Below are 14,970 nucleotides of genomic sequence, written 5' to 3'. Positions count from 1 at the left end.
CACCTTTTCATCTCCATTTGTATACTATGCCAGAGTGGTTCATAATTATGCTTGTATAATTTCCCATTTGAAGTTAAAATATTAACTCCAAGATATTTGACTTTTTTAACAACCTCACATCCTAACATCACTCCCAATTCTTCCTTCTGTTTGGTATTCATATTCATTGCTAATATTTTGGTTTTTCCTAAATTAATTTTAAATCCAGAGACTTGACCATATTGATTAATCGTATTCATTAAAACCTTGCTGGATTCCTGCGGTTGTTTCAATATTATAACCAAGTCGTCCGCAAAAGCGCGGACTCTGTATTCTTGCTGTCTGATCTTAATCCCTTTTAAAGCATCCAAAGCCCGTATCTTGTTCAGCAATACTTCCAAAGTTATAATAAACAATAGTGGGGACAAAGGACAACCCTGTCTTGTACCTTTTTCTATTTGAAAGGAATCTGTTAAACTTCCATTAACTATAATTTGGGCTTTTTGCTGCTGATATATTGCACCAATTGACCTTAAAAAGCCATCTCCTATCTGCATTTTTTGCAATATCTTCAACAAGAATTGCCAATTGACTCGATCAAAGGCTTTCTCAGCGTCCAAAAATATGAATGCGGCAGGGATTTGATTATTCTTTCCCAAGTATTCTAATGCATTAGTAATTAACCTGACATTGCTCTTCATCTGTCTACCCTGTATAAAACCTGTTTGGTCAGTATGTATCAGTTGTTGAATAACCACCATTAACCTATTTGCTAATATTTTGGTAAAAATTTTATAATCTACATTAAGTAGTGAAATAGGTCTATAATTTTTCGGCTGAGTAAGATCTTGGTCTTCTTTGGGTATCAACGATATAAACGCTGTCTTCCATGAGGGGGGCACTTTACCTTCCGATTGAATTTTATTAAATAATTCTCTAAGAGGTTCTACCATTTCTAACTGTAAGTTTTTATAATAAACGGCTGTTAAGCCATCTGTACCTGGTGCTTTCCCTAGCTTTAATTGTTTGATTACCTGCAGGATTTCCCCAGAGGTTATTGGTTGGTTCAACCTATACCTATGTTCTTCGCTAACTAGGGGGATTTTCTCTTTATCTAAGTATTTATTTATATCTAAGTCCCTAATTTTGTCCCCTTTATACAACTCTGTAAAAAATTCTCGAGATCCCTTTTGGATCTCTTCCTGCTGAAACACTTCCTTCCCTCTGTAACACAATTTGGATACATTTCGAATTTTCCTTTTTTTCCTGATCTGATAAGCCAACCATCTACCGGGTTTATTTGCATTACAGAAAGTATTATGTTTAGCATATAATAAACTGGTGGCTACCTGGTCAGAAATCAGCATATCAAATTGAGATTTTAGTATGGAAATTGCTTCTTTAGTCTTTGTATCACCTGGGTTCAATATTAATTCCTGCTCTTTCCCTTTAATTTCCTCTTCCAATTCTTTACGTTTTTGCCCTTGTTTATGTCTATGTATTTTATTTATATTTATCAATACTCCTCTCATATAGGCTTTGCTTGCATCCCATACATATTCCATAGGTGTACCCTTATTCATGTTAAAAACAAAGTATTCAGATAACAATTTTTTACAATCATTAACATACTTTTCATATCTGAATAAATTTTCATTCAGCCTCCAGGACCTTGTAGCCTGAACTACCCTTCCCAGCTCCATCCAAACTGGGTTATGATCCGAAAGGGCTCTGGCCGTAATCTTTGTCTTCTTCACCCTAGAAAGTAAATCATTAGTAATTAATATAAAGTCAATCCTTGAAAAAGATTGATGTCTGTCGGAGAAGAAGGTAAAGTCATATTCTTCTGCATGCCTTTCACGCCAAACATCTCGCAGTTCGAAGTCGTCTATCATGTCAAAAAAGGATTTGGGTAGTTTGGCTCGGAATTTAGTATTCGGGCGAGATGTCTTCTTATCTCTTTTGGTGTCAATCACGCCATTCCAATCACCCAATAGTATGCACGACTTAAAGTCCCACTGTACTAATTTAGCATGGAGATTTCTATAAAATCCATCTTGTTGTTGATTAGGAGCGTAGATTCCCAAAAGCAGTGTCTTTTTCCCTTCTAAGATTAAATCTAATGTGATATATCTTCCAAAGGGATCTGCTTCGATTAACTCAGCTTTAATGTCTTTCCTTAAGTATACTACTATACCATTTTTTTTTTCCGTAGCAGAGGTCACAAAGTGTTGACCAAGTTTGGGATTGGACAGATATTTTTGATCAGTTATTTTGATATGAGTTTCCTGCAAACAAATTATATCATTCTTAGATTGTTTAAGATAATGAAATATTTTCTTTCTCTTCTGTGGAGAGTTCAGTCCATTAACATTCCATGTCAGAATCTTAGTTGTCATTTTTAGTTGCCTGAAGCTTTTTTAGAGCCTCCCGCATGGCCTGTCTCACCTTGGGTCTAGCTCCTCCCACAGCTTCTGAGCTTGTTGCTGTAGCTCCTTGGTCAATGGCCGAAAATTGTAAAGATTGTTGCGTTATGGCTTGTTTTTCTGTTTGTCTGGTGGTCATATGGTTAGATCTTTGTTCCTTAACCCCTTGCCCTTCTGGGAGGGGGAGATGATACGTTTTGTCTGGTGATTGTGTAGTTTGCTGTTTCTCTTGTCCTGCTTGTGGTTTTTCTCCATATCCCGATGGTTCAGGGTGCCCCACTTTCAGAATCTTATGATAGAAATCTCGAGCTTTCCATACAGAGTTGAGACGATATCTTTGCTTATCAAATGTAACTATGATGCCAAACGGGGCATCCCATCTGTACTGTATCTGGCGCTTTCTGAGCTCTTCCACCAAAAAAGCATAATCTCTTCTGGCTCTTAGCATTTGAGGTGGTATCTCTTTCAAAACCATCAAATCCTGTCCGCCAATTTGAAGCTTGGTATTATAGGACTCTTGTAATATCTTATTTCTGGATTCTCTTGTAACAAAATATATTACCACGTCTCGGGGGAGTTGCTTTTGTTTTGCCGCCCAGGAGTTGACGCGAAAAATTTTATCAATCTGCCAATCAAGATTGGATCCCGGTCTTCCCACCAGACAGTCAAAGGCCTCAGAAAACATCTGCTTTAAGTTCTCCTGTCTCTCTTCACGCAGCCCCCTAACTCTTAATGCAAGTTCCATCTGGTTATACTGTATCATAATCATTTGTTTTTCAGCATTTTCAACTTTTCGTTCCACCTCTTCGGTTTTAGATGTCAAATTAATTTTGGCTTCATTGAGAGTTTCTAAGTTCTCTTCCATTCCAGAAATATATTCTGTAAGTACGTTTACGATTCCCAACATATCATCATTTATTTTGGTAATCTTGGTATCAAATTTATCATATGAGGCTTTTATCTCATTGCTTATCTCTTTCCTTATTTCTTCTCTGAACTCTCTAAGAGCTTCCAAATTCTGTTCCCTTGATTCTCTAAACATTTCCAACAAAAATTCTTTTGTTACTACATCTCCACTAGGGGGCATAGAAGGTGGGGGCTGTGACTTTGTGCCAGGTATGGGAGAAGCAGATTTAGGAGGTAATTTCGCTGGATTCGACTTGGAAGTCATAATATCTTTGCTTCAAGCACTTAACAAATCACTATGCCAAGAAGAGGAAAAAAAATTCTCCCTTTTTTGCCAAAAATTTTACGGAGGATTTCAAAGAGCTGGCATTACGCCAAAACAGTTCAACAAAACAAAACAAAAAACAGAGAAAAGCCCTGTTCGGAATGTCTCTGGGTCAACAAAGGACCTTTGAAAACTTTTAATTAGATAAGGAAGTCTCTTCAAAGGGAATAATTAGAAAAGCTGATTAGAAAAGCTGCCGGAATGTATCATCATTGCAAATACAAAGGCTGGAGAATCGCCATCTTTAAAAAAAAAAAAAAATTGACACTGAAGCTTGAGTTTCTAAAAAAACAGACGTAAAGTTCTCAAATATGAGCTCTGCTTGTATTAATTTCATAAGAAAAAAAATAATTTCATTAATTTGTCCTAAGGGGGGGTCTTGGCCTTGTGCCGTTAGTACAGCAGAGAAATCTGGCCGGAGATGACTCAGCTTAAAAAAAACACCCCCCCCCCTCGTTTGCAGCAGAAAAAAAAAGCCACAAACTGCAAGGAAAATTTCTTACCAGCTGAGACGCTCACTACAATCTTCTTAGCTGAAGTTTGAGTTATCTAAAGGGTGTTTAATTAGATAACAAACCAGAAGTCTGGGAGCGGCTAAATTAAGCCGCTGCCGATGGCTAAGATCCTCCCCGGAAGCCCGAAAATTCTAGTATATTCCTGAAGAAGGCTTAATATAGTTTTAAAAATAAAGTATATTCCTTTCTCAAAAGTGATGAAAATTCCCAATCTTGTTATAGACCTCAGTAATATTCTGGCTGAAAGGTAAATAAAACCAATATGCAGGTAACCCTTGATTTACGACTTGTCACTTAGTGAACCACTTGAAATTACAGCAGTTCCCCTCAGAAGATACTTAGGACTAGTTTCAAAGTTCCAGTGTCATCCTCCCAATAGTCACATGACCAATTTTGGGGGCTTGGCAAAAGTACACCCAACAATCATGTGATTGCTATTTATGATGGCTTTGTAGGGAGCCAACATTCACTTCTAGTTTTCAGCAAAAATCCTAGTGAACAATGGGTTTGTTTAAGAACTGTGGTATTTACTTTACAACTGCTGCCTTTAATTCACAACCACTGCAAAAATGGGTCCGATCACGTGACATGCTTTATGACCATAATTGTCACGCTCAATTATGGTCATAAGTTGAGAACTACTTTCAATTATCTTAGATTGGTACACACATTGAAGATTGAATGGCTTAAAGATTGTAATGAAATGGAGCCACAAGTGATGTTTATTAGTAGATTCTGCTATGCAATTAAGATGATGCAAATAAAATCTTTTTAACCTGCATGAAAAAATAGTTCACATAATTTGTGTTGTATTGAAAGAAAATAAATGTAACACAATTAATAATAAACAGATTAATAGCCATCCCATTATTTTAGCCAATCATTTATCATTCTTTGCCACCCTTCTTTTTCTTATATTTGTTTTTTATTTTTTATTTCCGTAGTCAGCACCTATATTCCAGCTTGATTTCTAGTTCTAAAATAGAAGTGATGTATTTTTGATAACACATTTATTTAGTGGGTTTTTTCAGAACAGAAATTTCCTTTAATGAAATTTGGCTTTCCAATATAATACTTGCAGTGGTTACTGATGGCAATTAAAGTTTGATCTGTTCAATTAAAATACCGTGCCAGGCATTATATGTATTATCATTCAGCAATTTAACCAGTATTCTGAAAGTTACTTTAACCAGTTTTGAACGAAAAATAGTATCTATTGATTTACTCCATTTAATGCAGACCAAGAGCAAATATGTATTGATGCATTGTGTCCTAGAACAGTGGATGCTGTAATTGCAAGATTGGTTCTTCTCTGTTAACTCAGATTTAATAGAGAATTGTGTACTTTATAGAACACTTCGTTCTTTGCCAAGTATGTTTAGTGACCAAGCTTGCAATAAGCAGGATAAGCAATAACTTTTAAACCGATTAATATCAATTTTAAAACATATTACTTGTGAGCTAATTACATTGTAATTTAGAAATAGTTGCTTCTTTGATCACACTGTTTCTTTCCTGCTCCGTATGCCAGTTTTCTAGGTACAGTTTGGACCTGCACACCCTGGGGTTTAATCACAATTGAAAGAAAGCATTGAAGAAATACTTTGTTTACAGATAGTTAACGGCTGTGACAGCATCCATTCACTTTCCCACCAGTCACATGATCGTGATTCAAATGCTTGACAACCAGTTCACAATTAAGATTGTTGCAGTGTCTTATGGTCATGTGATCACCATTTGCAACTTTCCCTGCCAGCTTCCTACAAGCAAAGTCAATGGAGAAGCCAACAGGAAGTCACACGTTATTCCCATCCCTACTGTATTTTCTTATGCCTACCTTTAGCTTCCCCTCTCCATCTCGGTAACTTTTGTGTGTTAGTCTGCTTTCCTGAACTCCAGCCTATTCCCAAGTCACAATCATATGATGCCCTCACTTAATGACCCATATAGTCCTGAGGTAATGGCAGCAACTGAGACTGCCAGGCAACTGAGATTGTCATTGCTAAGTGATGCAATTATGTGATATAGCACTTCATGATCACATCAATTTGTAACAAATTCCTGTCCCAATTGCCATTGTAACATAAGGACTACCTGCAGCAATAGCACTTAGACTTATATACCACTTCACAGTGCTTTATAGCCATCTCTGAGCAATTTACAGAGTCGGCATATTGCCCCTAACCATCTGGGTCCTCATTTTACCAATTTCGGAAAGATGGGAGGCTGAGACAACCTTGAACTGGTGAGAATCGAACTGCCAACAGTTGGCAGAATTAGCCCACAATATTGCATTCCAACCACTGCCACCACGGCTTATGTAACCTGTAACTAAGGATAAAGTTAGATTTTTGTTTTAATATTTGAACTTGGGTGAGCATCCAAGAGAAAGTCTAATTTCTTCCTTCATATAACTCTTAGTTCAGAATGATCACTAAACTAGATAACTTGTTGGGTTAGCTTGTAAAGTTGGTTAAATAATATAAAGGCATTAGATATAAATGGGTTAGAAGAAGATAATGTACAATTTTAAATATATCCTATGTTTGCCTGAAAAATAGTTAAAGGAAGTCTTTGCTGAGGCACAATTCTTTTCTTTAATAGATTCCCCTCATGGGTTTTTTTTTAGATGTGTGTCTGTGTAAAGCTTTTACTAAAATGAATGGGAAGTCTCTTCAGTTAAATTTGTTTGTGATAAATCTTCTGTATTGGGCTATTCACCCACTTAGCTTTATTAGTACATTAGGAGATTAAGATAGGGTTGTATATTTGATTTCATCAATCACATTGCAGTCTTGGATTAATTCCATTTCTGACATGTATTAACCATGTAGCTCTAGATCGGGAATTCTGATTAAACAGTTGCTTGTATGTTGAGGCAGCTGAGTCTACTGAGTGTACATGATACCATCTCATAAATTTACATATGTGAATACATATTTTTGCTTACTCATCAACAGTACTCATTGATAGCTTATCCCTGAATCAATTAATGAACTATACATAATAAAAATCTCCTTGTATAAGGTTGTTTTATTAGTATGTGACATCCTTTCTCGCTTTTTAAAAGTTGCAAACTTGTTACAGTGTCATACATACAAATGAGACAGAAGTGTAACTTTTAAAACTTTTCAGGGACCCAGTAAATTGAGGTTTCCTAGATCCAAGTTGCTATGCACTGAGCCACTCTTTCTTTAGATTAAAGATATATTGATAACAGTAAATAATTTCCTGGATATGCAATCTAGCACTCATTAACCAAGTGATAAGCCCTGTGAGTTCAGTAAGAAATTGTTTTAGGAAAATATAGGTAATTTCTTCTCTTGGTTAGAATGTAAACCAAAGATAAAACTAAATGGTATATATTTTTTTCTGCTGTATTTCACCAAGGAAGTTAAATTATTAATGCAAATTATTTCATTTTTACCAAGATTGTAATTGTGCAATTTCATCTGAATCAAATTGGGCTGAAAAATACAGGTTGTACGAAAGTAGCACTTCCTGTGACACATGAATATCTAATTGGGGAAAGGTGAATAGATATTTTGTTTTAAATTGTGCAATTTATGTTGAGAATCAACTTGGCAGAAGACATCAATATCCTTTCTTTTAACTTTTATTTTTTAATCACTTACCTAAGCACCGGTAGAGGTACATTGCTCATTCTTAGAATACTGAACTTTAATATTCTGTATGAGTAATATGAGTAACTTAGAGGTACCTTTGAGAAATAAATTTGCTATACAGCTATCTGATCTTGTATGAATAAAACCCCCAGTTGCTAAAGAAACGACTGTACTGTATTCTGTACATTCCTTTGAGAGTCTTGTTGCAACACTGTTGTGATGAAGCCATGGTAACACAAAGAATAAAAACATCAATAGGCAGAATCAAGTTTTTGTGAAAATAGCCACAAGAAAAATAGTTTTGCAATCAAATTACTGAAACTGGTAAAATCTATTAGAGCTAATGTAGATGGTGAAGTCTGCTAATAGTTTTTTGTTAACTTTTTATCCTGTGTGGATTTGCAACTGTGACTTTAACATGGCCACGTATGTTGAGACCAGTTGCTATTTTTGTTGTCTGTCTTACAAACTTTCTGCAGATTATTCAGGGTTTTTTCCTTGTAGTTTAGTTTTGCTCTTTGAGCTTTTTTCAATATTAGATACAAACATGGACACACTCTAGAGTATAGTATCATTTGTTGGGCTGCTGAATATCCCAAAGAGAATCATTTTAAATGTTTACATAAAAACAAATAAGTACAAATGTTGCCAGTTTTTTAACCAAGCATGAATGTCAAATACCAAGAGATATAATTAGATATTTTTTCAAACTTTGGAGAGGTTAGAAAGCCATGTCTATCTTTTAGATCAGGAATGTCAAACTCACGTCCTGGTGGCGTCACATAGTGTATCAGGACTTTCCCCCCCTTTGCTAAGCCGGGGGTGGGTGTGTCCAGCATGTGACTCATCCAGCCTGTGGGCCGTGAGTTTGACACCCCTGTTCTAGATAAAAGTGGTATATAGTTTCCTGGTTTGAGCAGGAGGTTGGAGTAGAAGACCTCCAAGATCCCTTCTAACTCTTTTATTCTCTTAGTTTTAAAGAGCCAGGCATCTTTTTACAATTAGGATTGGAAACATTGTATGTGCACTTGGCTCAAGTTTGTCTCCTTGCATTTCTCAACAGGCTTGGTTATCAAAAAGGCAAAGCATGGGTAAGGAAAATTGGAAGGGGAGAGGAAGTACTGATGGGCAGCCATTGTATTGTTGTCTTTTACTTACAAAACGAGTCATTATGCAAGTAACAAAAAGGATCTGTTCCGTTTTTCAATTTTATAGGGTTTATAGCTGTTTAGGGCATGTGTAGGTGATGTCATTTTAGTGTAGTGGTTAAAGCATCAGGCTAGAAAACTGGGGAATCATGAGTTCTGTTCTGCCTTGGGCACAAAGCCAAGTGGGTGTCTTTGAACCAATCATTTTCTCTCAGCCCTAGGAAAGAGGCAATAGTAAACTACTTCTGAAAACCTTGCCAAGAAAACTGCAGACTTGTCCAGGCAATTTCTGAGAATTGGTAAAAGGGGAGAGGAGAGAAGTGAGGTGTAGTCTGGATGTTGTTGAACTGTAACTTCCGATTAGCTTTAGCCAATCCAAGACACCAGTAGTGAAGAATGTTGGAACTTGTAACTTAAGAACTTCTGGTGGCCTGTATTTTGCTCTCCTTACATAGCTTAAGGCAGAAAGTAGTTTAATCATTTGCTCCATCAAAGGACAATAGACATCCTTCTTAACACAGTTCATAGCTGTTAGTATGTGATAAAGCTCTTAAAAAGTGTTGGTGCCTTTCAACAATGCAATCTCTCTGTCTGATTATGTGTATTAAATTTGTTTCTAAGGAGCCAGGTCATAGGTTAGTAGTACGACTGGTTGAATGTTCCATTTGTTTTATGAAATACACTTATGTAACAGCTATAATACCCTTTCTTTCTGTTTCTTGGTAGTTCCTCAACATTCCTCTGTAATAAATAATCTCTAAAATGAATCTTGTTAATGAAACAACTAAATCATTGCTCTCTCCAAACTACCAAAGGGTTAGATTTTAATGTAAAATTTACTTAAAATATACCTCACTGATTTCTGTTGACATTATTAAGGCTGGATATTTACAAAATTGATTATTAACATTAAAACAATCTAAATCCTTAATCAAATGTTACAATACAATACAATAGCAGAGTTGTAAGGGACCTTGGAGGTCTTCTAGTCCAACCCTATACCATTTCAGACAAATGGCTATCCAACATCTTCTTAAAGACTTCCAGTGTTGGGGCATTCACAACCTCTGGAGGCAAGCTGTTCCACTGATTAATTTTTCTAACTGTCAGGACATTTCTCCTCAATTCTAAGTTGCTTCTCTCCTTGATTAGTTTCCACCCATTGCTGCTTGTCCTACCCTCAGGTGCCTTGGAGAATAGTTTGACTCCCTCTTCTTTGTGGCAGCCCCTGAGATATTGGAACACTGCTATCATGTCTCCCCTAGTTCTTCTTTTCATTAAATTAGATATATCCAGTTCCTACAACCGTTCTTCATATGTTTTAGCCTTTAGTCCCCTAATCATCTTTGTTGCTCTTCTCTGTACTCTTTCTAGAGTCTCCACATCTTTTCTACATCATGGCGACCAAAACAATGCAGTGTTCCAAGTGTGGCCTTACCAAGGCATTATAAAGTGGTATTAACACTTCACGTGATCTTGATTCTATCCCTCTGTTTATGTAGCCTAGACCTATGTTGGTTTTTTTGGCAGCTGCTGCACACTGCTGGCTCATATTTAAATGGTTGTCCACTAGGACTCCAAGATCTCTCTCACAGTTACTACTATTGAGCAAGATACCACCTATACTGTACCTGTGCATTTCGTTTTTCTTGCCTAAATGTAGAACTTTACTCTTTACATCTGGAACTATATAATTATTAAACCCAGTAACTTACAACCTTCTCTGCTTTCCCATTCATTTTCTGAGAAAGCCAGTAGGGAAGGCTTCAAATGATGATCATGGGGTATTGCAGTTGTTTATAGGTACAAACTACTTAACAAGTGCTCAGATTTTGATCACATGGCTACAGAAGTGCTTGACAGCCAGAATGCTTGACTACCAGTCATAACCATCAATTCAGGGCCGTCATACTTTTGAATGGTAACCAAACAAATGGTCATAGGTCAAGGACTACTCACTTTGGTTTTAAAGAACAGCATATTTTGCATTTACTCAGTTTTTTTCCGGCTTTCCCAAAAAATTGAAAATGCTAAACTTGCTTTACTGTTTTAATATAATATATGCTTAACACTTTATTTTTAATGTTAAGTACGTATTGTATATTTCTTTTTTTTTTTAGGATTCAGTGGTCTCAATTCAAGGGATATTTTATTTTCAAATTGGAGAAAGTGATGGATGACTTCAGAACTTCTGCTCCTGAGCCAAGAGGCCCTCCTAACCCTAATGTGGAATATATTCCCTTTGAGGAGATGAAAGAACGGATTCTGAAAATAGTTACTGGCTTTAATGGGTAGGCAGAATTATATCAGTAACTTTGTTATTTAGACACTTGATTTGTCATCAAATTCAGGATTCTGTTCTGATCGTCATACTGTATTGATTTTTCTGTCATGTCTGAATAATGGGTGTAAATAAATGTTTGTTGGCAAAGTTCTAACTCTTAATGCAAACATTTTGAATTGTGCTCTTCTATGAAATTCCCTTGTTTCTTTTCTCTTAGCTCAGATTATACATGAGGCTATTGTACTCCAAATTCTAGTGGACATGTATCTATAGTTATTTTAAGCTTCTATTTATATCAGATATAATATTGTAGATCAGATCTTGAAACCTTTTAGTTGTTCTTTAAAAACTTGGCTTTTCTCCAAGCTGTGGAATAGATTAATGGCATGCCCATTAATAGTTTTCATTGTGATTTTCTTTTCTTTTCTTTTGTTTCAAACACTAATTATTTTTTAACAAAATTCTTTAAGATTTACATACCCGTCTTTCTCCAAAAATAAGACGGGAACTTATTTTCTTTTGAACACCCCCCCAAATAACCACTTGGCCTTATTTTTGGGGAGGTATTATTTTTGAGGTGCAGGAAGTGGTGAGCGTGGTCACCTCTTGGCTGCTGTGTGTTGCAATATTTTTGGGGACAACTTATTTTAGCGCATGTGCTCAAAAGTCCAATTGGACTTATTATCTGGGGAGGTCTTATTTTGGGGGAAATAGGGTAGATACATTATGTGGATGGCATAACATTGGCCTATGTTAATTATTTCAGATTGTACATCTTGTTTCGTTGATTATTTTTTTCCCCAAATTATTTAAATTTCAAAAATATATACAAAAAAGAAAAGACAAAAAAGAATTTTAAAAAAGGAGCAACAAGGAAAAACCAAAATGGGGGAGTTCAGATAAGAAGGGAGATTTTTTTTTTTATTTCTAAATTTCTTTGATACAAGAATTGACTATTTGCTTGTGGTTAATTTTGCAAGCTGCTTTTTAAATCAGACAGGATGTTTTGCATTATTTGAAATCATACTTAAAATGTATACTCTAATCCTGTTTAAAATTGCAATTGGAATAATGAGTAATTTAATTGTGGAACTGCAGCAAGGGAAATATTATGATGCAGTGGTTTTCAATCTGTGGTCTACGGACCCCTGCGGAGGGGGGCTGCAATGTCACAGGTGGTCCGTGAAGGCTTGGAAGAAATGTTGCGCTTTAAATCTTGAGTTAAGTCTTGATGGTCCATGACACGGGTGTAAAGCTCACTGTGTCACGTTGCCATCACGTGACATTTCACAACATTTTCCCCATTCACGGAGCTGGGGTAGGCGTGGCCTGTGTGTGATGCATCCGGCTTGTGGGCCGCCAGTTTGACACCCCTGGTCCATGGCCACAAAAGATATTGAAAGTGGGTCTGTGGTGAAGAAAAGGTTGAGAACTACTGTTGTAATGAATTTCCAAAGTGGGTTCTTGAGAAAGATTTATTAGGAAATTAATTTAAGAAACCAAAGCTTTATTCTTATCAGAATAAAACTTTGACTTTTTAATTCCCTAATAGTTTGCAGAATCAGAATCTCTTCCAATCAATGAATGATTATAACACAGGAACTACTTCTGTTAATTCAGAACATGTGAGGAATTAATCTGTATAGAAATTATATGTATGTATGTATGTAACATAATTATAGTTTCTCTTCCAGAGAGCAGAATTTGTCTGTTATATTATTTGGCAGGGATAAAGTTTATATTTATGAACAATTGACACTTGGTGAAGATGTTTTAAGCACTGAAACACTATAAAGAATTTTGTTCTGCTGAACTGAACAAGAGTATGAATAAGGAGGCTGTTTAAAATGGAAAGTTATTTTTGTTTAATCAACATTTAAACTCACATAGTTCTGACATTTGCAGTATGCAACCTATCATGATGCTTTCGAGTCATCAAACTGCCTACTCTGCTCTATTATTAGTATATTAATCATTCACTGAAAATAGCTACCATGTTTCCCCGAAAATACGACCTTTCCGAAAACTAACACCTTGCCACATTTTTCGCATGAGCAAAAATATAAGCCCAACCCCGAAAACAATCCCCCTGGACAACCACCCCCATCTGGCCAGGCAGAGCCCCATTCATCAACCTAGCGGTATCCCAAAGGCTCCAAGCCGGGGGGAAAGGCGCTCACGTTGCTTGATGCCTTCATGATAACGCTAGGTTGGGGAGTGGTGTTCTGCCTGGCCGGAGGGGGGAGTTGAGCCAGGCACAGCCTCAGGTGCGAAGCAGCCATGAGGTGACCATGCTCACAAGCAGCTGCCTGGCAAACCCCCTCTCCAGCTGGGCAAAGCGCCATTCATTGACCTAGGGGGTATCCCTAAGGCGCCAAGCCATGTGGCGCTCTGCCCGCCCCCCAGCTACCACAGCTTGGCACATTCGGGATACCCCCTAGGTCAATGCATGGAGCTCTGCCCGGCTGGAGAGGGGGGGTTGCATGAGCGCCTCTCCCTGCAGGGCTAGGGCGCCACTGCTGCCGCGCTCCGAGCATCAATGTTTCCTCTAAGCTGCGCGGCCGCATACGTAAAAAGAAAACACCGCACAGAAGTTTTAAACTGCCGCGCAGTGTTTTTTAATGTCTTAAAATATGACTGAAAATATCCCCCTCCCTCCCTTCTCTGCACCAAATGCTCTCCTCCATCTGGTGATGGGTGAAATCAAGGAAGACTTTGCCCGGAGACCAATGACGCTGCAGAAGGGAGAATTCCCATTGGTCCTCTGGGGCTTCGTTGGATCTTGGGAAAATTGATTCGCTGATTGTAGCCTGCGTTTCTCTGCACATCCGGGGTTTCTCAGGCATTGCGTCGTCTGAAGCCCCGTTCTGGGCTCGGCAGTCTTTCTGCGATCCCTTCGCTTTGCGGAAAGAGGGAAGCAGAGTGGAGTTGGACTGCCTGAGCCAAAGCAGTCCACGGGATCTTGAGACTTGATTTTTGAGCAGTACCAATCCATTCCACTCTTTCCTTTCCCTTTCTGTCCTTCTTCTATCTTTCTTTCCTTTTCTTTTTCCTTTTATTTCTCTTTTCCTTTCTCTTTTCCTTTCCTTCTTTTCCATTTCCTTTCCTTTCTCTTCTCCCTTCCTTTCTCCTTTCCTTTCCTTTCCCTTTCCTTCTTTTTCATTTCCTTTCCTTTCTTCTTTCCTTTTCTTCTTTCCCATTTCCTTTCCTTTTTCCTTTCCTTCTTTCCCATTTCCTTTCCTTTCCCTCCCCCTTCCTTCCCTTCCATCCTGGGGATCTGAGGAGAAGGGAGGGGACCCTTTTCCTCCTTGCCCCCTCCCCAACATCTGCTCTGATGGCAATTATGGCTAAAAAAAAATTCAGGTGCTCAGGCATGAAAATGTGCCGCTCAAACATTATACTTTTCCGCACACACTGAAAAAAAATCTTCTCCGTCTTCCAAACTCCAAAACTTGGCTGCCAAGTCTTCCAGCAGCGGCCACTCTAGGAGTGCGCTCTATGGTTGTGCGCTGGCTGCTGGAAGACTCTCTGTCCGGCAGCCAGCCCACAACCATAGAGTGCTCTCCCTAGAGCGGCCGCTGCTGGAAGACTCGGGAGCCGAGTTTTGGAGTTTGGAAGCCGGAGAAGAACTTATGTTCGGAGCGCAGCAGCAGCAGCGGTGCCCTGGCCCTGCAGGGAGAGCTAGGCCAGGGCATGGTGAGGCTGGGAGGCATGCTTGATGTGGACGGAACAAGCACTCGCACAACCTCCCTCTTCAGCCG

General features: G+C 38.0%; 1 protein-coding gene across 2 annotated transcripts in view; it reads left to right on the top strand.

The window, feature by feature from the left end:
- Window positions 1-14,970, top strand: part of PPP4R2 (protein phosphatase 4 regulatory subunit 2) — a 35,491-nt gene that overhangs the window by 6,462 nt on the left and 14,059 nt on the right. For both annotated transcript variants that reach the window (XM_032210436.1, XM_032210437.1), the window contains exon 3: window positions 11,046-11,216. In XM_032210436.1, coding sequence (XP_032066327.1) covers window positions 11,046-11,216 — 171 coding nt within the window. The remainder of the gene's footprint in view (window positions 1-11,045; window positions 11,217-14,970) is intronic.

Source organism: Thamnophis elegans, chromosome 2, assembly GCF_009769535.1.
Source record: "Thamnophis elegans isolate rThaEle1 chromosome 2, rThaEle1.pri, whole genome shotgun sequence".
NCBI classification, from domain to species: domain Eukaryota; kingdom Metazoa; phylum Chordata; class Lepidosauria; order Squamata; family Colubridae; genus Thamnophis; species Thamnophis elegans.
Note: the sequence above shows the minus strand (reverse complement) of the source record. Positions and strands in the feature narration are given on the sequence as shown.